Genomic DNA, 27897 nt, shown 5'->3' on the forward strand with positions numbered 1-27897 from the left:
TTGTAGTTTTAGAAACTTAATGTTTATTTGTATATACATGAATATATTAATCTATAACCAAGAAAGGAGAGAATGTACAATGCAAAACAAACAAAAAGAAACCCCAAAAACCTGTATATACAGATCAATAAATAAAGACACAATCAAGGACAGTTTGTATTCTACATGGGTTTTTGCATGTTGGGGAAAAGTTGGGAAAGAAGAGACTGCAGTTATAAAAGGTTTGGAAATCTTGTTTAAATGCAAAATGGCACCTGAAAACAGATCAGGGGGACAAAAATGAAAGAAAAACAACAGCACATCAGCTGGTTTCCAGTTTTTAGTGTTTTTCTTGTAAACGCAGCATCTTTGTTCATATTCGCACAGACTTGGGTCAAATCACAAATGGTACGCCACAACGACACACACAGACCAGGCCAACATCAGTCTCAGGGCAGGAAATTCAGTCAAAGTCGCACAATGTTAACATTCGCAAAGAACACAGAGATGCTCAAGTCAGGATGGAGCTGATGCAGAAAGTCTGTTTATAACGAAGAAACCTTGAAAGTGATTTATTGTGTTAGGGTTTGGATAAAAGTAGCGGTGGTATTTGTGTAGTTGTAATGGTTTGAAAGTGGCTTTAATCCCTGAAATTTCCCCAAAATTAATGTTTAAATGTTTGATGTAAAATCTTGAGCACCAGCGAGGAAATATATAGACATATTTGATCAAGCTTTAACTATAAACACATTCCCGAACACCTTTATATTCAATGAATGGCTTAAAATAATAAATTGCTACTTATATTTCCCAGTGGTGCCACTAATGGGGAGATTTTTTTTGGAACTACTGTAAATGGTTTTTGTGAATTTTCAGGATTTCTCCAACAGCTTCAATCCTGACACCTTTGCTTCAAGTTTCTTAGACTGAGTACTCTATAGGAAAACGGGTCGAGTCTTTATTGCATTCCCACTCAAAATTAAACCACAACCCAACATACAAAGTACTTTTTTTTACTGTAAAAGGCTGAGAATTCATCTCTGAATAGAAAATCTTCCCTCTTTTGTTTTTTTTTTTGGCACAATTGGGGTCAAGCCAGACGGGAAGGAGCTTCTTTTTTCTCTAAAGTTCACAGTGCTCAACATGATGCACTGATTGACAGGCAGAGAGGAAAGAATGAAAGGTCAAATGTCACAGTGTTCAACTGGCACAAACAACATCCACAATAGCTGGACAACTGGCCTCCTGGAGCCCACCACGGTATTGCTTCCGCAGGTTTCTGAGGGGCGGGGGACTGGGGTTCATCTGTTCATGACAGAGTGAATTTGGAGCTTTGTGTGAGTGAAGACAACAAAAGAAAGGCAACACATGGTCACAGCGCAATCCAAACAAATCTAAAGTTGGGTTGCTGCAACAGAAAGATCTCAGGAAAAATCCAACCTCTTCTCCAGCGACTGCTTTCAAAGGTCTCGCCACATCGGCAGATTCCTACATTTCCCAGAAGGCAACATTGTTGCCCCCACCCACCTCAGCTCAATCTTCCAATTCCAGATTTGGATTTGGGTAAAAATAAGAATCTTTCAGGAGCGATAGTACTTTAAACTGTTACTCTGAATTTGACAAATGAGTATTTCATTTTTTTGTGTCTTAGAGAAATTGAATTTTATGCTTTTGCGGGGTGAGTAGGTTGCCAGATAGATGAAAAAAAACAAAGATTAAAACTAATTATGTACCGGGTAATAACAGGAAAAACAAAAAACCCAAAGGTCCAAACAATTAAGTGTGAGTTGAGAGACAGTGCTGAGTGTTGGAAAAGAGCACTAAAACATTAGAAACAAATCAAAGACGTGATATCAGTCAATATTTTTTAAATATATCAACAGTAAACTGAAAAAATATGTGTTTTAGGTTGGATTTTTCCTTTGTAAAAAAAAAAAAAGAAAAGAAAAGAAAAACACTTCTCTGTGTGCAGATTGACAGCGTCACTGTCGTTCCTCGGGGCTCCTAATCACGGACTCATCCGCGTTTTTATCCAGGTCTCACGGCCTGATTTTCTGGGAGCAACAGGAAAGACTCGGCCGCCACACCAGCACATAAATCCTGCAGGGTTAGTTGCAACATGCTAAATGTCAATGGCACGTCTGGAGAGTGGTCATGGATGGATATGAAAGAAAACACGCCGTGTTGGAGGAAACCATTCTCAAGCCATTTCTGAGCAGTTTGAAAATTGGAGCTTTTAAGTAAAATGGTGTGTTCCAACATGGACGCAGGCAGGAAGTGGAGGGAGTTGAGCTTGTACAACCATTCTGAAGGATAATTAGCAGCACCATAAAGAGCAGAGTGACGGCAAGAAAAGCATAATGACAAAAGTGTCGAGTCTATTAACAAAATCTCATGGTCCAGTCCAAAAGTATATACTGCACAGTTGATGTTAATCCATATTTACACTGTTCTTTTTTGTTTTTGTTTTTAAATTTTTAAATCAGCTCTGTTGTTTTTTTCATTTTCTGTCCAGGTTAAGTGCGATTAAAGGACGGCCGCGCCCTTCACGGTGTAGTGGTTACAATTCATTCATTAATAAAGAAAGTAAACAGGACTGACGGCTGTGCCCACTGGATTCCTCTTTCCTCTTCACATGCTATGACCTTCTTTTGTGAAACAGAGGAAATTAACAGAGTTCAGGTCCCTCAACATCTGCAGCACCGGTGTCACAATGCCAACACGAGTCCTGACACCAGAGAGGAAAAGAACCGTTCAGAAATACTGCCAAAAGCAGGAACCCTGGGGCAAAGTGGACAAGGCAGCGCTGCACTCGGAAGCAGTTCCCTGAAAAAATAGAGACATTCCAGCAGCCAACGGTGACACGTCTGCCTCTGCCCGCCAGCCTTCGTGTTCACATGATAGGCTGCGCGTGAAAAATGAAGATCAGGGAGGGAAGAAGGCTGCACTCAATCAATGCTTTAATTGAATGAGTGCAAAAGGTAATGTGTGTAAAAAAAATAATAAAATAAAACAGAAAATATTATAATGTAAATGGCTGTAAACAAAAAGTAATGAAGCAGGAAGTGAAATTCATCTGGTAGTGAGTGCAAGTTCAGCTGCTGCACGCGACACAGCGGGGTCCGCTTCCCACAAGCCCGCAGCCTCCAACTGGGCGTTATCCCGCCACAAACCCAAACCTCGAGCGTCCTCGGCGGGTCCTGATGACATGACAGTTGTTGCTAAGTGCAAAGGTGCTCCTCTGCTTTCTGCTCATCCACAGAGAGGATACTTGGTCACTGATCTCCGCTCCTCTGGTGTCTCAGTCCAAACCAGTTTAGTGTTGACATAAAAAATGTTTGTTTTTCTGAGAAAATGAAGGCCAGAGAGGGTTAACTGGGGCCAAGATGGCGATACAACCTCAGAAAATGCCTTTTGCAATTTTCAATCCCTTCTGCTTCATGCGGGGCAGCGTGGAACTGGCCACGTTCTTGGCCCGCACTGGTCGGCCCAAGCCCCGCTTCTTCAGCACAAAGTCATAGTTGGCAGTAGAGTTCATGGCATAGAAAACATTGGCGTTGTCTGGAATCCGAAGCTCTACAGACACCAGAGAGTGACGGGGAGAAAGCAACGTGTCAGCATAAAGATGAAAAACATTTAAGGTGGAATGCCAGAGTTTTGCAGCGGTAATTTCACTCCTCACCTTTGTCCTCAGAGATTTTTTGCATCAGCTCGTAGTCCTCCGTCTTCTCCCGCTCTAAGTTGTGTTTGATCATGGCCTTCCTGATGACAGCTGGCGTCTTGTCCTGACTCGTGACCTGTCGTCAGTGAAGAGAGATTTAGTCCTTCTTTTTACAAGACACCTAACAAGCAATCAGAAAACAAAATATGGCCTTTGTTTAACCAACTTACCAGGATGCTTTTGTACATGTTTCCGTTCTCCACGTCGAGACTGACCCTGATGATGCAGCAGTCGTCGATCTGCTGGTTGTACAGCGGCAGCGACAGGGTCGAGTAGTTGGACACGGCCGAGACGGAGCGTTTGTGCGAGCGTGAGGCGGAGAGCGGAGTGGAGCAGGAGACCGAGGAGGAGGAAGCGCTGCTGGAGCCCGAGGCTGAACCGGAGCTGGAACCTGTTCCTGAGGTGTCCAGTGACGACAGCGACGTGCACTCCCAAAACTAGAGGGGGCCAGAGCGGAAAAGAGGAGGTAGTGAAGATGAAGGTCTGGAGCACCACGATCACATTAAGATAGTTACTGTGTTTTGTTGCTAAACAGGCTTAAGAGGTATCTTTTTACCGTTGACGTTGTATCTGCTGCTGGAGCGTCTCTTCCCAAAGAGGCAACAGTGAGTTTCACCGAAGGAGTCGACGTCTGGAGAGTGAATTAGAAAGTGGAATTAAAGATCAATAGTAATTGTGACATATTAGACATCAGCAGAAACAATTGCAGCGCAAATAAACCCTGGATCCTCACTAGTGCTGTGCTTCTAATACCAGCCTACCTTTCTCTCGTGCCCATCTGGAGAGTCAGACAAGAAGCTGGCGTTGACGTCTTCCAGGTCTGAACCACTGGAGCTGACGGAGGTGACGCTCAGGGCGTCACCGCTGTCTCCCCCACCACCTTGGTACGGTCTGAAGTGTGAGTGGTCAAAGGACTTGGAATGAGAGCCACTGCAGCTGGGCTCTGTCAACTGCCGGCTGTACACAAGTGGGAAGATAAGATTTGCTGATCTAAATTGGAGTCATTTTGGGACAGAAAGCTCATTCTTCACCCCGACACTTACTCGCTCCAGCGTTTCATGATGCCTCCATTCTTCTTGGCTCTGAGAGTGTTGCTGGCCGACTCTGACAGAGGCTCAATCTCGCACGACAGGTTGTAGCTGCAGGAACAGGAAGTCAGACGGGACAATTGTTATTCTGAGTTCATGTCAACTGGGATGAGAGCCATTGTGCTCATGAACGATCTCCTTATTATGCATAGCTAGTTTAAAATTGGTTTGGTTACATTTTTAAAAAAATTCTATTCAACAAAACAGAACAACTCATTAAACTTTCAATATGTTTCCTTGTTTAGCTTCAGAATGTTAAGGATTTGGGTCCAATTAGCAAAATCACCATCTATGTGGAGGTTTGTGTTTCAAAGAATAAACCTTTATCTGGTTTTAATTTCCTGACTTTTAAATTACTCTTTGAAATACCTCTCTGCCTCGCTGAGTTTCTCCACGCCTGTGAACCACTCTCTGAAGTGACTGTCCGGAGTGAAGCTGTAGTTATTGGAGGCCAGCTGGAGCAGTTTGATCTGAGCAATCACCTCAAACTCCTTTGGGCACACAGCAGAGCATGCAAGTTAAAAAAGATTTGATTTCAACAAAATGAGTCCTGACATAGTCTTCACAAAGTTGATTTCCTTCACCTTTCTTCTCTTCTCAAAATTGATCAGACCGCCCTGAGAAAAGGGGAAAAATTGCGTTAAAGAAACTGGCAAGGCAATGAAAGCACGTTAAGATGTGAAGCATCTCACCTCGGTGTAATCCTTCATGGCAGTATCCATCATCACCAGGTCAGTCAGGAAGGTCCCCAGGTAAGGAATGGTCCCCTGCATTACTCCCTGTTTGGGAAAAGAATTACATTAGAAGAGGAAGCCGACTACCTGCAGTACTACAGCTAACCACAGGGCGGGGGTGTTGGTGCGCATTTGTTTCTGCCCACTTCTGCAGGTGAAGCTGAAGGAGCTGATGAAAAAAGCTACAAAAAAAAGTTGTTTGACTGTGTGGACTCACCAGGTCTCTCTGTTGCTGGTGTCTCCTCTGAGCTCGTTTAGGGTTAAGTTCCAAAGTGGCGAATTTTGAAGTGCCCTCCTGCAACACAAGTAACAAAGATCATGCTTCATCACACAATGCAAGACTGGGGGTAAAAAACACCTACCGATAAAAAACACAAAGCTCTACAATCACATTATTTTGTCAAAGTATAAAATACACTATTACACAACTGACCAAGCAACCACCAACAATGTCTAACTAACAGATCCTTAATTATGAAATGAATTTTTATAGTTTGATAGTGCATTTTAAATGACACATTACGTAACCCACAGATCTCCATCTTCCCCTACTCTCTCGGTTCTTTCTCTGCTGTTTTCACATGAGCCACATGCAGCTGGGCTGGATTACGGATGGTTCGGGGGTCAGGGGGTGCCAATGGGAAACTCCCTGCATTGATGTTTTGAGTGCAGCCTAAAATCCTCCCAAAAGATTTAAACCCCGCTGTGTAAGAAGTGGATTCTGGATCCATAAATTGTGATCCCGAATCTTTTAATGTTTGGACTCTGAATCAAATCTTTTGATGGGATCAAAACACATCTGTGTAACTTCAGACGAGTTTCCCCTTCACATTCCTCTGAGTGATGTAATGTTCAGAGCCCCTCTGCAGCCCATGTAACTGGAGCTGAGCCAGTCAGACGTACACGGCCTGGTCCGAGCAGATAGAGGCAGAAGACATTACCACCCTGGGGTGATCCTCTATATAGGTAAAAGATCAGGGTTGTTATCTACACCCACCAGTGGTTTCCTCCTCCCCGTGACGGCAGGAGGGATTCCCCGAGAAGACGAGCAGTAAGCCAGTCATACATGAGCACAACATGCATTTGTCAGTAGATGATAACCCAGTTAGTTTCCAGACTATTATAGGTGTGACTAAATTATGTTTGAAGAACCTTTGACGCAAGCAAGAGATCTCTGTAGAAGATCTGCGTTAAATGTCAGTCAATTCTTAACACTCATTTCTGACATTTCTGTTCACGTCGGCTTCTGCTGCAAAACACAGAAGGTGCCAACATTCCTGTGAACTGAAAACTGCCCATGTCGGCTCCCACATTGACCATTATGAAGCATGTCAATACAGATGCGTGATGTGTTTCTGCCCTTGCAGGGTATTTATTGGTGAATTTTCCCCTCAGTCAGATTGGAGGAAACACACAGAGAGGACGGGTCACCTGCCATACATCCTCCTGCCACCGCTAATCTGCCACACACTCAGGTTATATAAACGGAACACTGATTAGATGTTTGGTCTTATTCTTTAGGGTTTTCTCACATTTAGATACCTCCAAAATCTCTCCAGTGACAAAAATAAGGAGAATTCGCGACCCACCTTCACTAGCAGCTCTCGGCTAAGGGAGTAGTTGTTGTCGTCAGAGAAGATCTCGGAAAGCTCGCGAAAGGTGCGGAAACTCTCCCTGTAGGTGAATGGAAGCATGGATCAGGAGACAAAGCAAAGCAGTCCTTTTATACTGCAGATGACATGATGCAGCTTTATGCCCTTAAAAAGATGGAAACGCACCGAGACACTTCCTCCCAGGTCCTCTTCAGGCGATGGATGGCGTTGCACTGTAAGGCAGAAAGAATGGCTCGCAAGGAGGAGAAGTTCTTCAAGATCCGACACTCCTGGACAAACAACAATCGATAGAGTCAGAATTCAGGTTTAATTTAAGGTGACCACTTTTTCCCCCGACCTCTTTTTCTTTCAACAACTCTACTCAAACTTTTGAAGCCTCAAAAATATCCCTGCTAACCACACATACGGAGTGAGGAGTCCATATGGTGCTTACTCACCCGAGCCACATCTATCCACCTCTCCAGTAGCCGGGCTCTCTGGTTGGGCTTCAGCGTTGGGTTGCTCAGGCAGGTGGTGATGACGCAGTTGGTGACAGAATTGAACTGGGCCACAGTGGCTCTGATGGTGGGAGCCAGGTGCTCCTTCCCCTTCTTGTCCCGCTGAGACCAAATCCCGCCCAGGCAGTGATAGGGCACCACCTTCTTGAACAGATCCTTGACAGACAGACAGAGAGAGAATTATTAAGCCATTAATCTAAATACCATTCTAATTTTTTAGTTTATTTACAAGCGTTGAGACTTTCCTATCATTTTGGTTCCGCATAAATTTAGATGTATAAAGATGTTAGAGGGCTTTAAATAAAAAAGGAAACATGCTCACTGCGTCCATGAGGGTGAACTGCTCTGCCACCATGATGGGGTCAAACGACAGGAAGCTGAAGGCAGGAAGCTCGTCCTCAAAACCGCTCTCTTCCTGCGTGGCAAAAGGGCAGCCGATGTGTTCCCCTGCAGAGAGAGAAATCTTCATTTCAACGCCGCGTCAACACACTTCCTGCACTTTTCATCCTTCCTTTGGCCACAAAATTCACTTCTGTACAAATACGACCACATGGTCCAACTCTTTCTGCACTGAAATGAAATATACCCTAAAATGTGATCTTTCAAAGACAGAAGGGAATTCAGTTCTACACATCTAGTTTAGTTTCCTTGCTACTCATGTGTCCCTGCCCTGTAGTCCCTCTCCTGTCCTGCCTTCATACCATCAGGATCAGGCTCACACTGCTGTCGCCGGTGAAAGTGGGCCAGCAGGTTGCGGGCGCGACGCTCCAGGTCCGAGCCGAGGAAGTGGCGGTGAAGGTACGACAGTAGCTGGTGCAGACAGTCATAGTTCGGGGGGCTCCAGAAGTCCTCTGAGTACTGGTCCAGCCACGCACCCAGGATGGACGAAACAGTGCTGCGTCATAAAAAAAAAGAAAAGATATCTGAGTGGAAAGGATTACAAAAGTAAATGAGCTGACAGAAGTTAGCTAACAGAGTGAATCACCTCTGTGAGAAGCAACATGGGGCACTAAAACATGCCTTTCTTATCAGTTTGATTTACATTGTTATGTTCATGTACAGAAAATCCTCCAACTCCTCCATCTGGACACAGATGTGAGGCAAAGGAACGCACAACACTTTCAGACCTCGCCAACATCCCTTTAACCAAGGGAGGGGAGGGGGAAGGGGGCACGGCTAACTCACTTTCTCAGCTCCGTGCAGTCGTCCTGGGAGACTCTGTGTGCCGTGGCTGCAGGGACATTCTGGAGCTTAGCATACCTGGAAAACACAACCACGCAGGTCAACGGCTACAGATACAAAAGGATTACGAACACTAGGGAACAAGTACTGGGAGGTGGCGGGTTGTTCTACCTGTTGAGCAGGAGATCCAACACCTGCTTGGTACTGGCGAAGGAGCGGTAGGTGCAGAGGAAGATGGTTACGTATGTGGAGTCCTTGCCCCTGAACGACGACACCATGTACTCCACCAGCCGCTCCAGCGTCCCGGCCTTGATGGTCCTCACTTTGCAGGTCTCATAGAGGCTCAGGGCCGAGTCCGTCTCCACGCCAAGCCACCGCTGGCCCTTACTGGCTGACTGGTGAAGCTGCATCTTCCTCAGGGTGATGGTGAAGATGGCATCATCCTCAGCCTCCTCACCAATCTCCTGCGTCGAGCTCTGTGGGAAAGAAGAAATGGAAAACTGACTTTTTGGCTGCTCTGCAACCCTGAGGTTTCAGGTTGGAACAAGCTCTACAAATTAGAGGGGGCTGAGATGAGAGGAATAATGTCGCTGTCACCAGGCAGAACATCAAGTTAAAAATGACTCACACTGGGATCCGACTCTTTAATTATGACCGTTTTTCGTGACCCAGCTCTGCTCCTTTTTGGCCTGTCTGAGTCATACTTTGTGCACACACAAACAATAGCTTGTTAACAGAATGCGCTGGATATCACTGGCAGCGCAGTACATGCTACAGCCTGTACAGGATATTTTTGCAGGCTGCTTGTTGCAGGTATGAGAGCTCTGCCGACCACTCACGATGCTTTCTCTGGTTAAAACATAGCATCAAAAAGTGAGTGAAGAACAAGGCAGTACTGATGTGAGACCTCCACCCTGCATGCAATGCTGAAGACCCACATGAGCATCTGAGGACCAGAGAGGCTAAGCTCATTACTAAAGTTCTATGCTGCCTGTTATCACAAAATCTCCACCAAGTTTCATGTTAATATTAACTACAAGTACAAAAAAAGTGGAACACAGGAGCTTATCGTAATTTGGGTTTCTAATGAGCAGCTTGCTGACAGATAAATCTCAACTATCTGAGCTCAGAGCTTGCTGAACAAACAGCATTGTGTGAATCATCACAGCCGAGGGCCCCCGAGGAGGAATGGTATGTAATCTGGCGTGCCACACGCATCCATCACCCCCTTGAGATGCATCCTTGGAGCCTTAGTCATCACGAAGGCTGGATGCTTCCACGCCTGCCTTTTAAGTCGGGGTATCTTTGGTTCCCTCTCAATCAATGCCAAGGCCTTGCATTGTGTATTTGCTACCATGGTGACGAGCTGAAACGAGTGTAGCGGAGAACTAAAAATAACACTGTAAACGATCTTCATACAGTTCTAAGACTGAAGAATATAAATCTGTGGCAAACAGAGTGTCATGAGACATTGAGAAAGGCTGAATTTGGGATACTGGGGCAACAGTGTTGTCAGCCTCTGCATGACTAGACTGTCTTGATGTGGGTGGATCTGATGTGTGGATCACTTAGGTCGGGATGACTGACACTTAAAATTTTCTGACCTTCAATGCTCAACATGTAATCATCTAATCTGAAACTCGCAAACAGTGAGCGTACACACACACACACACACACACACACACACACACACACATACACACACACACACACACACACACACACACGAAGCCTGGTGGTGTTCCTCGTGCTTAAAATGCAAACATTCCTGTTCCTAAACATTCAAAAGAGACAGCAACGATGAAGACTTCAAGACAGATTGATGTTTACAGAGTCTAAACTCACGTTACCCTTTAAAAGAGGTTAAATCAGAGGGAGTGTGTGTGCGCATGACAGATAAATGGTGAGAAAACACACAAACCACTGGACCGTTGTACATCCGGTACATCATGAAGACAGAGGAACAGCTGCAGCTGAGGGCCTTGACAGCAGGAGAGGTTCTTATCAGGCCGCCCCGCTATCACTTCAAGCTCTGACAGCGTTCAAGGGCAGCCTCTCGCTCCATCCGAAGAGCCAGCTCCCAAAATAATGCTCCTATTCATCCCCTGTTCCAGCAAGGACGAGTGCACTGTGTTTAGTACCTGAACAAACGCGGGACGGGTCAATAAAAGGGCTCCGCTCATTTAAAAAACCCTGGACAACATTAAAAGACCGGAACAAACTGTTACAAGTTGAGGTTTTAAATGCCGACGACCCGAAATATCCCAAACCATATTGCCAAAACAGGCAGTGCGATAGAGACGAGATTAAAATAACCTGATAATAAAATAAAGGCAGCTGACAACTGACTCCTCTGAGCAGTCAGCGCGCCATCCGTATCGCCAAACCTTCTATTAGCTCATCGTTAAAGAGGACATTCATCATGAAAGATTAAGACTCTCTTGAACATTCCAGAATATTATAAACACACCAGTGAAAACAAAGGCACTGATGAATCGCTGAAACCCAGTAACTCTGTGATATAATGAACTGTTATTAGGAGTGTGACCGATAAATTACTGTATTTACTCCAAGAGGTCTAAATCCACTCCCTATATGTTCCCCCTTTGGAAAGAAACTGGGTCAGAAAGTATTTATATTGGAAATTTGGAAATACATTCTGTTTATAAGGACCAGATGGATGACGGGTTTCGATATTGGGACAAATAAAAGGCAGTTCATGTAAATATTTACATTTTATGTGAATAAATATTGGAAAAATCCAGAATTGATAGCACGTTTAAACGGGTTTGTTGGCTTCACATATGACTTTTCTTGTGTACTTTTTAATGAGACTGCAAATCTCATCTAATGTGCTCACTAATGGGTAATAATTCATGAAAATGGCAAAGCAAACAGCATGTGACGGGAACGCCTTTGTTCAGTACTCTTTCTCCTGCACAGAGGAATATTTAGCATCTTGGTGGGACATGCTGGTGTGACAGATTGTGCTTCTTTGATTCTAACCACAGACATTTTGGAAATGCAGCTGGTGTTGATTTCTTCATAGACATGGAAAAACAGCCCCCCTCTCTCCCTCCCCAAGCTTGCAAACAGACCGACATGATGCTTTTTTATCCCTTAGGAGGCCACTTCATAATAAATGACAGACATTTATTTGAACTTTACTGTAGGTGACACCTCTCCAAACTTCCTGGTTTATCAAACATAAATGTAATCCAGTTAGAATGATGACAATTCAGGCAGAGATTCTCCCTCATGTTGAAAACCTTTATACTGAACAAGTCAACAATAGTCTGGCTGTATGGCTGCTTTGAATGATTCTACTCACCTATATGGACAAATTCATCCCTAAACTAAAAGGCTGCAGCACTGGTTGACCTCTGACCTTCAGAAACACAATCGTGGCCCTTATGATTCACGCTCCTGCTGACTCATCTTCCTGGTGAACAACTAATCTCTCCTCTTGACATCAGATAGTGCACGGAAAGAATAAACACAGCAGCCGGTGGAAGAACTGATTAAAACAAACAGAGGGGTGGGGGTACGTAAACCCTCATTTTAGCCAAATCCCCAGATCCGAGAGGCGGGCCATAACTCCTCAAGAGAAAAACACACCTGCTTCATCAGCAGCCCCACGTGATGCTCAGAAAGCCCCTCTGTGCCGAAATCTAAATGTAGACCAGGAGGGAGACTCCCAGAGTAAAGACAAAATCTGCCCAGCTCCTAAACAAAGCCGACAATAGCGTGCGTCCATTATGAACCCGTAGCTCAAGCCAGCGACTTCCCCCGCTGACAATGAGCGCTGAAAACCCGGTGAGATCATCTGAATGTGGGGCGAAAAGACAGAAGATGTTATATAAGTTACAACTTTCTTTTCCTTGAAGAAACCAAATCTCCTATCTACGCATATTCTTTGTTTCCCAGAGGCCAGAAAAGGCAGCACTCTTTCTGCAAGTAGGCTAACCTAAAAATAATCTGGAACTTTCTCCTTCTGGGCTGTGTTTATGCCTTTGTTCGCTTCATGTCCACAGAAAAACTGCTACGAATATGTGAAATTAAACCAACAGTTAGACTGCAGACTAAAAATGATTTGGAGACCATCTCCTCCCTTCTTGACTCTCTTGATAATTATTGACATTCATCCAAAACTTCAGTTGACTTACTTGTTATGGGTCCACTTTTGCCCTCACACACACACACACACACACACACCAACCAACCCAAACCTCCATTAAAGCTGTGCTAAGCTCACTCTATGCCAACATGCTGCCTAAAACTTGGTGACAGAGCTGCTCTGACAGGTATTAGTAATACACGCCAGCAGCTAAACTGGCTTTGTCAGCTATTATCAATCACCAACATGCACGGACAGAGTTTCATTAGATGAATAAACCTCTTATCTTTCAGGCGACTGATGGGGATTTTGGCAGAAACGCCCTCTTTGTTTCATTTATTTTTCTGCATAAAATATCAAACAACGTTTCAAACACAAAATGGTGCATTAACAAACCAATAACAGCTTTTTTTCCCTCCTCCTTAAACAATAATAAGTATTTTATACATTACAAGAGACTTGTCTAGAGCTACTGTATAAGACGCTCACAGAATGCACAAAGAAAAGTTGGTTATCAGATCTTCCAGAAGCTTTATCTCCTAATCAATGTGAAACAAACAAGGAGAAACGCTACAGCCGCGTTTCCTGCACGTTCACGCTTCCAGAACGTATCACTGAAGATGACTTGCAAAGCTGATCGGAAGGCCTGATATGTGTCACATGAGTAAAATGATTAATGTACATTTGCTGATGTCTTTTCAAAAGTTTCCTAGTGGAATAGAAGCACAGTCCTGCTATTTAGAGCACACCAGAGACACAGCCGGCGCAAAAATTGGACCGTTTAAGTAGTTTTCCAGGCAATGGGCCTTCACATTCCAGCTGCTGTCTGTTTCTGTCGTTCTGCCTGGAGCCGATATCCAGCGCTGGGATTCTCGACTCTTTTTAGACTCCATTTGCACCAACGCAGCTTCAGTATTGAGCGCAAGCAGTCAATACTTACATCTAAGATTAGAGCCCACCGCTGCTGACTCCCCCTTCCCCGCAGTGTAGGATGTTGCCTTCTCACATGTCGGCCACTAGCTGAAGTCCATTTACAGTAAATCGAGGTCAACGGTATAAAATTGCCATAGCATAACAGCACAGAAACCTGCGCTGTGTACTCGGCTTTACAAAGCTTTTTCTTTGATCTTGCCATTTGATGATTACATAGCACTTTTTTCCCATGAGGTGTAACCAGATTTACATTGTTTGAGAACCTGAATCCAGACTAAAGTCTCTGATAGTGCAGCATTAGTTGACTGGGTAATGAGACAAGAGTCCAAGTGTGATGTAAAAGTCACAGATACAACAGCATCTCTGTTGTTCAGAGTCTAGTATGAGACATCCTATTCTGAGGATCCAGGATACGAGCCTGGATCTCTGATTTGCTCCGCAGAAAACAAACTGATTACTTACTAAATGAGATGGGGGTTTGAAGGAATTATTTCCCAAGGCCTTCTCAATTAGCCGCAGTCTACTTTCAAATCCCTTCTTTTTAAAACTTCAGAGCGCCACTCTTAATGATCTGGCTATTTTTAAGCTTGAAAGCAATGTTTTGTATTGTTCAACGGCAACTTTTCTAAAAAAAAAATCTGTGTCAGTGTGGCTTACGAAGTTCTAAAATTAGTCATTTCATTTCTGGCCAGAATTTTTTAATTCAGTAGTTTTATATAAAAGAATCTTGCGGAAAAAGAGGGTTTGGACACATGATATACTGCTGGTACACTCTGTTCTTTCTTCACACAATGAACTGCAAACAACATCTGTCAGGCTGGTACACGCACCAACACACATCTGACACGCTGCTGAGGAATAACAACAACGGTAAAAACATGGAATATCTCACAGTGTATTATGTCTATAAAACGTATCATCAAGAAGTTCAACCCTGAGATGAGGAACTAAAATTCAGCAATTCTTTTCTTACGCATTCAAATCTGACTGGCAGCACTTGCCAACGAGCAGTGCTCATTTTAGTTCTGCACATATGTAACACAACTATAACACAGAGTCCATATCACGGCAGTCACATGAGCTGTTTGCAAACTGTCATTTGATACTTAAAGCTACATAATACATAGTCTTGACTTTGTTGCTGGTTACATGGAGGCACGGATCAACTAAAGACTCCAAACCAAACCTACATCCGCAGGGTGACTGAGCTGCAACAGGCCCACAAGCTGAAACAACACACAAACTAAGGGGAAGAAGGCTGAAGGAACCCCCCACGACCTCTGTGAGGGGGATTAAGTATTAGGTAATTGTGCAAGAGGAGGGGATTAGATTAGAGCAGGGAGAGATAAAGCGCGGCACTTTTGCTGAAGACGAGAGACCACAGCTACTGCCTACAAAGGTAAACAGAACCAGTGAGGTACTGGTAAAAATACAGGAGGATAAGAAATGCACATGGCTCAGCAGCTAGAAAACAAACCATCTGCATGTGGTATCAATTATCAAAGCATCCTTGTCCAGTCCTGGGCCTCTCCTCAGACCGATCAATATGATCACTCATCTCAGCCCATATCTGTATGAATGTACTGGATGTTAAGAGCTGACAACTGAGACTGTTCCACCTCATCCATTAAAGAGAACATTTTCACAGATAACAGTGAGGCGTTATCACTTAAATGAATGTTGCTATTGAAGCTGCAGACTTATGCAAATTTAAAAACTCAACAAACACTGAAACTAGCGGTAGAATTTAGAAAACAATGTTTTTTGGCCATATGAGTGGGATGGAACCGTGGACCAGTCACTTTCAGACAAATACAACTCAGGTAACACTCTTATGTAAAAAGCTTCTACCACTACATCAGAAACACCCCACAACTCCAAATAAGATTCACTTGAATTTGTTAACCATTCAGCTAGAGTCAGAGCGGGTGATAGTAGTGTTGGTACTCAGTACCAGCAGCAGTGTTATGACCTGAAACTGACATATTTTCATCATCACTCATATCTGTATCAGATCTGTTCGCTAAACCTGGTTCAGTCATATCACTTTACACTCTCTCTCCATCTCTTCAGTATTGAAAAAGCATTTATGCAGAGAAAGGAATGACAACCACAGGGATGAAACCAGAGGAGTCTTATTTGCACAGTCATGTCCTTCCACAACAGTTTCTCTTTCAATCAGGAGTTAGTGTTTCACCATTAAAAGCACAAACTCATGTTTTTGCTTAATGATTTGATGCTCATCCTATCCCATTAATAAGAACCTTTAACAGTTATAATCCAACATATATAAATGTAGATGTTATATTGTGTTGTCACACCAGCATCATAGTTTCTGAAGAGGTTAATAACCTGAACATATAGATGGGCTGTATAGATGGACAGGGAAAAAAACAAAAGCATGCATATGGACACATATCGGGTATTTTTCAGTGCACCAGTCCACAAAGATCCGCACCCCAAAACAACCACAAATCCACCTCAGTCACTTCTCCTCTACGCATCAACCCTCCCTATTTGCCTCATCACCGCATCCTCCCTTCTTCTCACCTCCATCAGCGGTAGGTCCGGGTCCAGGTGAGTGAAGCTGTGCAGGACCACCGGACTGCGGTCCTCGACCACCTCCAGCTTCACACCGTCCCAAATGTTCCGCACCCTCCACGACGACTCAAACATTTCGACCAGCTGGCCCGGCTTGACGCGATGCGCCTCGCTTAAGATCCCCAGGAAATAGACCATGGATGCTTAGTGAAGCTTAGTTGCCCCTCATGGTAACGGCGGCGGCATGTTGTCTCATTTGTTGCGCTTTTATATGAGGGTTCTGCCGCCCCTGTCTGCAGGACGGAGACTGTGCTGGGTCATCGCTGCAGTTTGCATTTAGGAGAAGCAGGCTGGACTTTCTCTAAGCCCCGCCCCACGCCCGCGCTGCCTTCAAGGCTCTCGGAAATATTTTAGATCAACGATAACAGGAACGTTAACAACTATACTGATGAAACTTTTCATTCCCGATTTATTCTTCTCGGATAAAAGTCAAGTCCAATACACTGTTGTCTGGGGTTGACGTTTTACAATAGTCTGCATGATATATTCATATTAAACATTAGAAAATAGATTTAATTCCTCCCAGACAAAACGGAAATTTCCTTCTCTATCAGATGACATTTTCCTGGAATGGAAAAATAAGATACAATTCTCTCACAAAGATCCGTCTCTGTTGCCTAAAAGTGAAATTTACCCCGGAGAAAATATACTTAAATAACTCCAAAGACGCAATGGGATTCGTGTACGAGGAACCCCTGAAGACGACGTTAGCTCGCTGATCTTAGGAGGAGCTCTGGGAAATGACGGCATTGTAGTGCTCATGCTCTCACTCAGACAACACACACACACCGTTGTACACGCGACTATTACGTACACTGCAAATGCTAGCTTACCTTATGTCTTGTTAGATTTAAATTAAGCTAAATATTTATTTAGATCATATATGTTAAACACAGATGATAAAATGCTCTCTATATACGTCTGTATAAGGATTCTTGTCTTAAAGATTTTGTTGACATCTAGCCTCAAAATCATCAAAATGGAAGGGGGGGGGGGGGGGGTAACAAGACAGCAACGCAGAAATTGATCATATCAAAATTTGTACTTGTCAATAGCACAACACAACTTGTGTTTGAAGTCATTATTTCGTGTTGCAGGATCCACCGGACAGTAGCCGTAGGTGTGTTTAAGGTCAAAGACTGCCTCCCTCTGGCCAATGTAGGGAGATTTCTTCTCCAACGTCAATCATTCTCCTAAAATGACTGTCATGGGTATAATTCCAAGGAAGACAGCAGACTGTGGTCCAGGTCTATGAATAATAAATAGCAAGCCTAATTTAAATGTTCTTGGGTATTTTTAGATAAAGTAAACAATATTTATTCCCCTTTCAGAGCAGCAACAGGAAGAGCTGGTGTGAAAGAGGTTAAACAAACTTGACAAAAACATCTGCTGCACAGGAGCACGGATACGTCTGACCTCACTGAGCTTTCTCATCGTCATCCAGCCTCATAATCACCGTGGCACCTCTTTACATGCAAATCTGCAGGTGGGTCTCCAGTTTGTGCATTGATTCTTCCCAAAAAACACACTTTAAAAAGCAGCAAAGTAATCCAAATGTAAACATAAATTCATATCAGTGATAAATGCATGAAGCTTACAAAACACCACATTAGTTTGGTGAGAAATTGTACTGAATATTCCAAACATAAAACAACTATAACAGTCTCTCTCCTTATTAACAAGATCAGCTAATGGTGCTATACCAAATACCTTGCAACAATTGAGGCAATTTTTGTTGTTTAATGTCTTGTTGCTATGGAAAGTTGTTTTTAACCCCTTTAAATACAACCACGAACAAGCTAATCGCTTTAACTCCAAACATCAACCAAAAAAATGTGGAAAGATCTTGATTAAAAACTCTCTGCAGCCTAATGTAGAGAGTTCCACGTCCAAATAAATCTGCAGCAAATAAAAGTCAGTGGTGCCAGTAGAAAAAAAATGGTCAGAAAGATAAGTAAGTCCCCCTTACATTGATTTATTTCAATCTTCTCTGCTCTAACTGCATCTCTGTTCCAAGTTACTGACAAACTGGCTTAAAACAAGCTGACAAAGCTAACAGGACATAAAAACAGGCCTTTTTCTTTTTTAAGCAAACATCTGCTACATATTTATAATGGCTTAAATATGCAGGACTTTCTTTGCCTGTTACTTCGAGTTTATGAATTTATCATCTGTATCCACCAGGTGAGAGAGACAGATTCACACAAAAAGAGTGAGTTTTACACTCTAAAGGTCAGTGCGGGTATGAGTGAAAAGGCTGCCCTCCTTCTCTCCTTGTTGTCTCAGCCTGACATCTCATAACAAGAGCAGACAGTTGCAGTCGGACCTCTGCACTGTTTCATGTTCCCGTGACGGCTCCACACCATAATCAGGCTTAATGAGAGCAGATTCAAATCCGGAAGCAACAGTTCTTTGTGGAATTTCTCTGCTGGAAAAGTGTCACCTGTGCAGGCAGAAAGGCTGTCAAGTCTCCTTTTTAATCATCCAAATCGACTTAAATCGCAGCATTGGGACGTCAACAGCATGATTGGCTTGATAGTGTCACCTCTGAAATATTCAAATGTCAGTTTCTGCCTCTCGTGAACAGTGAAACATGGCAGAAAGAGTCACAAACACATTCATTGCATTACTTTAAATTCCATCTGGTAAATGCTACATAGATAAAACAGGCGTGCAAGGACCAGCAGTTTAATCTCCAGTGATTCAAAGATTTGTCCGTTGATGTGAGCCAAACATATCGATCGCCCAGCAGGGATCCACTTAGTCACCGTGAAAGGTGGAGAAATACCTCCAGACCTTAACGTTAGTGCAAGGAGCCATCGTAAATAGGTGAAAACACAGCTTGTGAATGATGTTTAGAGATAAAGGGAAAAATCCATAGAGCTAACCTGTCTCTTTGATCTCCCCACCGTCCTGTAATAATCCGTCCAGCAGACTTCTGTCCGGACCAGCAGGCCACACGTCCACGGGCTGCAGCACCACATCCCGTCTTTGTTCAGAACCAGACCTGAAACGTTTGCGGAGCAGAATCCCACCGAGCTCCCGCGGCCCCCGTCACAGATTGGTCGAACCCCAGCCGCCACTCTCTCCATACATATTTACTTTACCAGCTGTGTCAACAAACCACAGGAACAACACTGGAAAAAAATTAACCTTTGCTGGGAAATAAAAAGAAAACAGGTTTCGGAATCATCTCCGCAATATGAAGAGGAACCTTTTTATTAAACCTCAACTGCAACTAAAGCTAAAACACAGAGCAATGGAATCACCAAAGATGGCATTAAAGCCGTTAGCATGACAAGGATGAGACAGGGATCAAACCTGATCACCACAAATCACATTTCTCGACACAAAAAAAAGAGGAATTCTGTTCATTATTTTAGGGGCAAAAGAATTCTGAGAAAACCAGAAACTGGGGGAGTGAGGAGAAGAAGCTTCTCATTCAGCCTCAGAGAAGCAGCCTCTGGATTTATTCTCCTGGCTTTGTTTCAGCGAACTATTCAGGTCCAGGTCACGGCATTTAGAAATGCTTTCTCATGCCAACCAAGGCCAACTGGGAGATCAACTGGGAGAGGAACTCCGCTGTGAGACCACCTGACAACAGTCACCCGGGCTGGGAGAAAAACAAATCACGCTCTTTCTCTTTGTTAGCCTGATCATTCCTTAAAGCAGAGCATGTTTTAGTATCTGCTGTCTCCTCCTTCATGTATTATTCCTTTGTGCGATCAAAGCTCTCACCAATGCCCGGTTAGGAACACGCCTAAGAGCTACAACAAAGAAAACGCTCAAAACTGAGACAAACATACACTTTTCCTCTAGTGTGTAGGAACGTTTGGATGAACTTTTTAGTTTTTCTCTTTGGCACAAATATGCTGTAGAGGTAAAGTAACTCAAGTAACTGATTCAAACCAACAGAAAAATCCACCTTAACATAAATCCTATGAGAACCTTTTGTTACGAGCACACTGGAGGAGGGGGGGCTTATCGCCTTTAGTGCAGCCCACCACCAGGGGGCAATTAAGAGGCTTTGGCTATTCTTTCAAGCTCTTTTTCTGCATTGAAGATGTCAAACAGCAGCCTCTGTTAGTCTGTATTCAATACTCCCGTCCAGCTGCCTCCCGTCTTTCCCTAATCACCTCCACCAGTGTTCCCAAAGGCGTCTTTACTTTTCCTGTACTCACAAATCTGCCCTGGAGTCACCGTTCCCTTCACAGCCGGAGCAGCTTTTATCCTGCCGATCTTGTTTTTTGACCCTTGACTGCCCTTTTCAGACTTTAGCCTGCTTGCTAAGGTCCCTCTAGAGCTGCTTGCCCGTGAGGACCGTGTGTGTTTGTTGCTGGGCTTTTTTCCGGTTGGCAAGAGTGATCTGCTGCTGCTCATCGTTGTGGGCTTTCGGGACTGAGTGGGAACAAAGAGTCAGAGACTACTGGTACGTAAACAGCCTCACGGAGGGAATCTGCATAACCTTGTAAACAATACAAAACATGGTGGCCAGCGAGACGTCTGGACATTTTCTGGAAAAGACTGCACGTTAAAACATCAACAGACTGAACGTTATCAGGAAGTCCGCATGCGTCTGCTGGTTTCCTTGAGAGCTGTCAGACAGCTGTGATGTGCTGTTGACATTTTCATCTAACAAATTAGGGTTTTGTGTTGACTGCCGTAATTCAATGCTCACGCACCAACACACAGGTGCTTGGAGTTCCATCTTAATCCCTGATACCACATTTCCCATCATAACAAAGCAGCATATTCATCCCCTGGTAAACAGACGGTCTTAGCTCAAGCTGAGGTAACCCCGGTGACATCAGCGATGCTGTCAATGGAACGTTGTCTTCTAAAACCTCACAAAGCTTGACCACAAGCAATGGGACAAACAGCGCCTTCACACAGTGACTGTTCCTTTTAAATATAACTCTCAATGATTGCAAGCCTGGACGTACTTCAAAAATATCTCACCACAGTGTGATGTGCTGATGGCAGGGAAGCACTGCGGCTTCCTTCATGTCAGAGAAGAGAAAACACAATCAGGCGCTGAGAAGAGCGACGGCGATCTGCATGAAAATATCAAATCCAAAAGCATTTTTCAAACAGAGATGAGTTCAGGTTCTGTGCTGCTACAATTGCAGATCAATTTTCCACGCTGATAATGAGCATTTTTGTGGCGCAAAGTGTCAAACAGAGATTCACGGGCTAATTTTGCAAGATACTGGCCATTGGGATTCGCTCCCCCTCACCTCTGGTGCCCTCAGATCATCGCAAATAACCTCCATCAACACATTTGACTCGCCCTGGTTTTTAAACATCATATCAAATGAAATGACACATTTTTTACAGTGGGATAAACATTACGACCTAGAAACCAGCCGGAAATGAAGCATGTCTGTTTGTTGTTTTCAGTCTGGGGACTTTATTAGGGAGCTGGAACGGGAAGACTTTCATCAGGTACCGTGGGATTATTAAAGACACAACCAAACACGTCAAATATCGCACACAGAAAGAGCTCGACGTCAATCAAAACACGTTATTAAACCAAAACTCCTCATTAAAGCTCTAATGAGTCACGTGACTTTGGTTTACAAGCTCTAGTGTGCTGAACAGAAGAAAGAAGACTCACCAAGCACAAACATGTACCAGATCAAGCTCTCTATGGCGATAACGCTGTGATCAGGTATGAACACATACTGACAGACACAAAAGGAGCGTAGAGTTGCAGGTCTGGACAAATACACAACCTCACAATGCAGCAGTGCACAAGCATGCTCGCACAAGCACATCTACACCAGATAATAACGCAGGAAATAAACTCATAGCTCATTTATAGGTAGAAATTAGCATTCTAACACACTCGCACACATGCATATTAATGTTGCACGGACGAGCAAATATAGAAACATTAATCCTACACAAGCGTATTGGAATGCACTCGGGTCGACAGAGCGAGTGAGAGAAGGAGCTGTCTGCTGTGCGGTGGAGAGGTGTTTGAGCTCACCAGGTCGTCCAGGATGCTGACGGGGAAATCAAACATGCACATCTTGACAGGCTGAGCGAGAGCTCTGTGCAGGTTGAACAGAGACTTGGTCTCCATGCTTCAGTCGGAACGCTCCGCTCCACCAGAGGAAATTTTTTTGAAAAAAGGGAACTCCCCACGACAGATCTCTCACTCTGCCTTTCGCTAACGACTGGGAGGATTCACAGAAATAGAAGAGGAACCCCTCCACGTTGTTCCTCCTCCTTCCAGGTTCCAACAACTGCACTCCCTCCCTCTTCCTCGTCTCGTCTTTCCTCTCCCCCTCCGCCTCCTCTGCTCCCTCGCCAGGAAACGTCTTAACTGTCAGCAGCTGCTTTCTGGTCTCAGCGTCTTCTGGAGGTGTTTCCCAAATGCTCAGCTGTTGTGCCACAGCCGCAGAACGTTTCCCTGCTCTAATGCTCAGGCTAAAGGGTGCAGTTGCCACAAAAAAATGAGGGAGAGCTGCCGCCCGTTCCTTCTGCTGCTGCAGCAATTTAATCAAGGGAGGAGGACCGACTCTGTTTTGCTCCTTTAGTAGCAGACTGTCTGGGTGAGCCCATTAAAAATGAATCAGGGCGACTGTTTTTGAATCAACCCTCTGTCTCCCGACTGCTAAATCTGAGAATCAGGCACATAACATCTTATCTCAAAATTGTTTTCTTCCATCTGCGACATGAAAATCCTGCCACTACCTCGATGCTGCCATTTCCCTCAGATGTCAGAGATTAAGATCGCCGCCGACATAAAATCCAGTTTGTTTATTTGTCTGGAAAGCTACTGGATTTGTGGAAAGAAAACCAAATAATCGCTTACAGGTTCCCTTTTTTTGACAACATTTCTGCACCACGCAGCTGTGAGTAATCATCTAAATGACACCTCATGGTTCGTGTTATGCAGTCACCATCACTTACGTGTGCATGTGCATATTCATGATTGAGATGATTTGAGGAAGATTTATGGGAAGATTTCCTGCAAATAGAGCACTCAATGCCCATTTAAAGACACCCAAAAGTGTGTTGGCTACAGGTTCAGAGGTGTAGTCGCAGGAATTTCAAGCCTGAGTCAGATGCGAATGATGTGTGATTAGAAAATGAAGATGAAGGGCTGCTTTTAAAGCATCCGCAGACAGTAGCGGGGGAGGAGGAGGAGGAGGAGGAAGGAGAGAACCGGCTGAAGAAGATACAGAGGGCCACTGAGACACCACTGGGAAACGCTTTCAGATGCAGAGGCTGTCCCACAGCTGAATACTGTAGGAGAGTCGTTGTCATGGAAACAGGGAGGCAAAGCTTGCTCTTCATAGTGCTATATAAGAACAACCTCCTCCACTCCTCCCTTCCTCCTCTACAGACAGAGCCAGGACAGGAAGCTGGAGTCCAACCTGCAGCTCAGCTTCCTGCAGCCCCACACAAAGACAGGACGGGTGGTGCAGGTATACAAGGGAGCAGTTTATCTGGGACACGTGATCAGAACCTGTTATTACCACGATCGGAGCACTGTCTGGTCTGCCTAAATGCAGCTTTAGGATGATGATGGTGTGTTATTATAGTTTGGGTGCCCCAACATAGAAAAAAATGGAACTGGAGGATGTGATCAGCAGCATCATAGAGAGCACAAAGATTGAAAACATCCAATAGTTAATAACACATTCCTTTAAAAATCACATCTCAGAGTATGTTGACAGCAACTGCACTTACGGAACTTACAGAAAGTAACACTTATCCAGAGAGGCCAAGCTGAGACCAAAGTAACAAATAAAATGTTTCACACATTTTAGCCAATCCTCAGAGACGGTAAGACCACAAACATTACAGCACCTACAGGATTTACAGCCTGATGAGGACCAAACCAGAACAGATCCAGCGATATTCCCTTACAATTAGCCAACAAATTCTTGACTAATGACTAAAATGTTACAGTAGATCATAGAAACAATGAACCAATGAACAATCGAATTAGTTTTCATCAGGGACCGAGTGGAAATAAGTGTAACATTTATGTATTCCTGACATTCTGCAGTCACAAGCACGGAACGGATGTGCAGTTACAACCTAGAGCTCTGAAATCCAATCAGTTTATACTTGAGTCCTAATGTTTGTGTTCAATATGAAGAATCGCCAGAGCTATTAAACCTCGGCCCAAGAACAGCAAATATTTTGTATCAAGTCCTGTATTTTGCAACACAGTTCCTGTCCCTTGTCAAAGAACAAAGTGCAGCTGACATGAGATTTCAAGGACAGACTCTTTCCACAGACGTAACTAATGCTCAAGAAAAATGAGGCGAACCCTCGGGAGTCAGAGTGGATAGAAAAGAAAAATCTGATTCTTGTCACATTCCATCAGACAATGAAGTCAGATACGCTCGGGGTGAAGTCAAGCTTCAAGAACCAAGTGCTGCTATGCAGAAAACAGAGCTTTGTGTTAGCAGCAATAAAGCCAACAGCTTTATCTACAATTCCTACACAAGATATACAATGGTGGAAAAAAGCCCAGGGAATGTTTCAAAAGAATAAACATGGAGAGGAAACAGATTTAGGCAAAAAGGCTTACAATGTGTGTGTGTGTGTGTGTGTGTGTGTGTGTGTGTGTGTGTGTGTGTGTGTGTGTGTGCGCGTGCAGAGTTAAATAAATACACTTTCCAATGCAACAACTTTCACCCAGAGCCAGACTTGTACTTTCCAAGGGTCCCAGGAGCTGCATTGCCTAAAGTCCCTGTGCAGGAAATGTGCAGTATTTCTGCACTATTTTGCTTCTCTTCATCCACTTTTATCATTCCTGGAAGTGTTGGCAGCTAAAAGTGCCCAGTACTTCACTTCCTGAATGAGCTTATCTTTCCTGCATCTTAAAACAAAGGCCCCCTGGTGACCTCTGACACACAGCACAGCCCTGATAAATGCTAATTTAAAGAAAACCAATGCAAATATGCTAATTTGAACAGTGTCTGATCATTTTTCAGGTCAGCATTTTTCATTTCCACCTGCAGGATCTCTAAAATCTCATACCATGATGGTGCACAGACCCTTAAAAGTTGGCTCATTCATACCGACATGTGGTGATTCTCCCAGCGAGGGAGGGGGCAGGTCCCTCAGTCTGTGATTTCAGCTCCATCATACCGGATGCTGTGACAGAAATTAGCTTCAGGCTGTAAAATATGACCTTTCCTCCAGCCGATAAGTCGTTTTTATAGTGCACTGTGTAGTCAGTTCTGAAGCAGCTGCAAATCCTTGCATGAGGCAGCACCTCGAAGGGATGGAACATAAAATTGTACGACTTTGGCTGATTTTTATGATAACCTAAATGTGTTTACTGGATTGAACTTGAGTGTGCTTGTCCGTTTTAACGTTCCTCTGAATAAATGGCACAAACTCAGCTGTTAACTTCATCACAGTGAGCAAAGTTTTTGGAGTTGTAACACAATGGAGACAAAACTTTGACCCCAAGACTGGAAAATATATTTTAGAAAACCATAACTGCAAACTGCTGATGCTTTAATTTTGACTGTTGCTCATTTCCTGCTCCTGGTCCAAAACTAAAAAAAAAGGAGGAACAGTAAAAATCTAAAATAAACAAAAGATGAACTTCAGTAAAATTCTAAAATGCCATCACTTTTTCCAACTCACTTAAACAGCAGGCACGAGAGCAAAACCCCAATCGATCAATAATAAACAATTAATAGATATTGATTGTTCAGGGCTGAGGGACTAATGGATCCATTGATGAATCATTTCCCACTGAAGAAGATCAGCATCAGCTCCACCGTCACATGTCTGCAGCTCCCTTATGATGTATTATTGATATGTTCACTTTGGTTTATGTTCACTGATGCTGCTATTGAGCCAAACAAAGAGGAAGTGCCCCCCGTGTGAAAGACGTTTGGGGGGGTTCCAGGCTGCAGCTGGGCTGAGTTTAACCACAAACCAAAGTTATTTTTATCTCAGAAAATGAGGCTATATCTGTATTTAGTGGTTATTTTGCTGACTGATCAAATTAACAGTGCAGTTTTAGCAAACGGTTGACGAATCCTTGTGTTTGCAACATGTCAAAATCTGAACACGTGCTCACTCTGAGTTTATATTTGTCCACAATTTAAGGAAGGAAAAGCTATTAGTCGTGATTTTATTGCTATTCTTATCATCGCCTTGACACAAGAGCATATATATTTATCCACACTAGCACTGGATTTTTCCAATGGCTTAAATGTGATAATGAATGACTGCACTGATTTACAACTGATTTAGCATTTGCAGGTAACACCACCATAATGTCACCTTGGGCTTTGGGAACTTAGAGTAGCTTGTAATTTGTGTCTTCTTTATTGACAAAACAATTGAAACATTTCAGGGTGGATTCAGCAAGAAGAAAATTATTGATTGCACGTTGAAAATAACAAAAGATAAACCCAAAGAGCTGTATTATGTAGCAAAGAATGGCAGCAGAAGAAAGACAGCGAGAGCTTCTGCCTGGAGTGCAATTAAAAATATATATGCAGACAGGAAGATCATTACACATGGGAAGGACTGACTGCAGAACTGTTACAAATAAACACATGGAAAACTGCAATAAACACGTATGCAAATGAGTCAGGTGCGCATTTAAATATGGAGCCGGTCTCTTCACGCTCGCAGTTTGATCTTACCTGTTTTTCCAGCATGATCATTCTCCCAGTATCATGACCTTCAGGGAGGATTTCTCCATGCGAGTCCAGGCTCACCGTTAGACGCACTCCTCTCCGGCCAGCATCTTATTCTTCACGGATGAGCGACAGAAAAATTAACAGGGGAAAAGAGGGAGATTAGGAATGGCTAACTAATAACCCAGTGGGCAGCTGCAGTGCTTTATCCTTCAGCGATCTGTCCTCGGTGGCTTCAGCATGCCTCGACAAAAAGCATCCCGATGTTTCTGTTCGTGGAGGAAAACACATCGGGCAGCGAACGGGGGAGGGAAAAAAGACCACCAACTACGAGCTAGCTAACATTAGCGTGCTAGCGTTAGCCGGCTAGATCCAGCTATTATCAAAATTTTATTTGTCTCCTGCCTCCATCCATCGCAGCCCCGCTCCCTTCCCGACACGCTCGAAAAATTGCGACGGAAGCGTCCTCTCTCACATCTGATGTCAAGACCCCTACGTTACGGCATCCCACTGAGGACTGGTCCGTCCAGCGAAGATGGGGCGTTGTTGCCAACGCAATACTGATGCTTAAATGGATGTTGCTTTAGTTCTGGCTGCGGGGGAATGTCTCCTTTCTCCCGCGGTGGTGCTGCTGCTGCTGTGGGGAAGGAACCAGAGCAGCTGAGAAGAACGATGTTCGTGAACGCACCATACGTAACACGATAAAGTATAAACACACACGCACGCACGCACACTCACACAAGTGAATTCCTTCACATTTTACTATTTTTAAGTTCTATGTAAATGTGCGCTCAG

The 27897-nt window shown here is 43.9% G+C and overlaps 1 protein-coding gene across 5 annotated transcripts; it reads right to left on the reverse strand.

Annotated features, from left to right (window-relative positions):
- Positions 1-27737, reverse strand: LOC130526276 (ral guanine nucleotide dissociation stimulator-like). 5 transcript variants are annotated; one of them, XM_057033803.1, is made up of 19 exons: positions 22458-22584; positions 19354-19575; positions 8986-9290; positions 8818-8892; positions 8334-8527; positions 7955-8079; positions 7573-7788; positions 7301-7404; positions 7112-7196; positions 5740-5817; positions 5481-5567; positions 5373-5405; positions 5158-5279; positions 4744-4839; positions 4462-4657; positions 4257-4331; positions 3871-4137; positions 3662-3776; positions 1-3555 (listed from the first exon to the last, which is right to left on the reverse strand). In XM_057033803.1, exons 2-19 carry the CDS (start codon positions 19555-19557, stop codon positions 3380-3382), a joined length of 2553 nt encoding a protein of 850 aa, XP_056889783.1. In that variant the 5' UTR covers positions 19558-19575; positions 22458-22584; the 3' UTR covers positions 1-3379. The 5 variants fall into 5 exon arrangements, with proteins under 5 accessions (XP_056889783.1, XP_056889787.1, XP_056889786.1 ...); XM_057033807.1 differs by lacking the exons at positions 19354-19575; positions 22458-22584 and adding an exon at positions 27109-27737; XM_057033806.1 differs by lacking the exon at positions 19354-19575 and having other exon boundaries at positions 22458-22871.
- Between the last annotated feature and the right edge of the window lie 160 nt (positions 27738-27897).

The sequence above is a fragment of the Takifugu flavidus genome, chromosome 5 (assembly GCF_003711565.1).
Source record: "Takifugu flavidus isolate HTHZ2018 chromosome 5, ASM371156v2, whole genome shotgun sequence".
Lineage (NCBI taxonomy): Eukaryota > Metazoa > Chordata > Actinopteri > Tetraodontiformes > Tetraodontidae > Takifugu > Takifugu flavidus.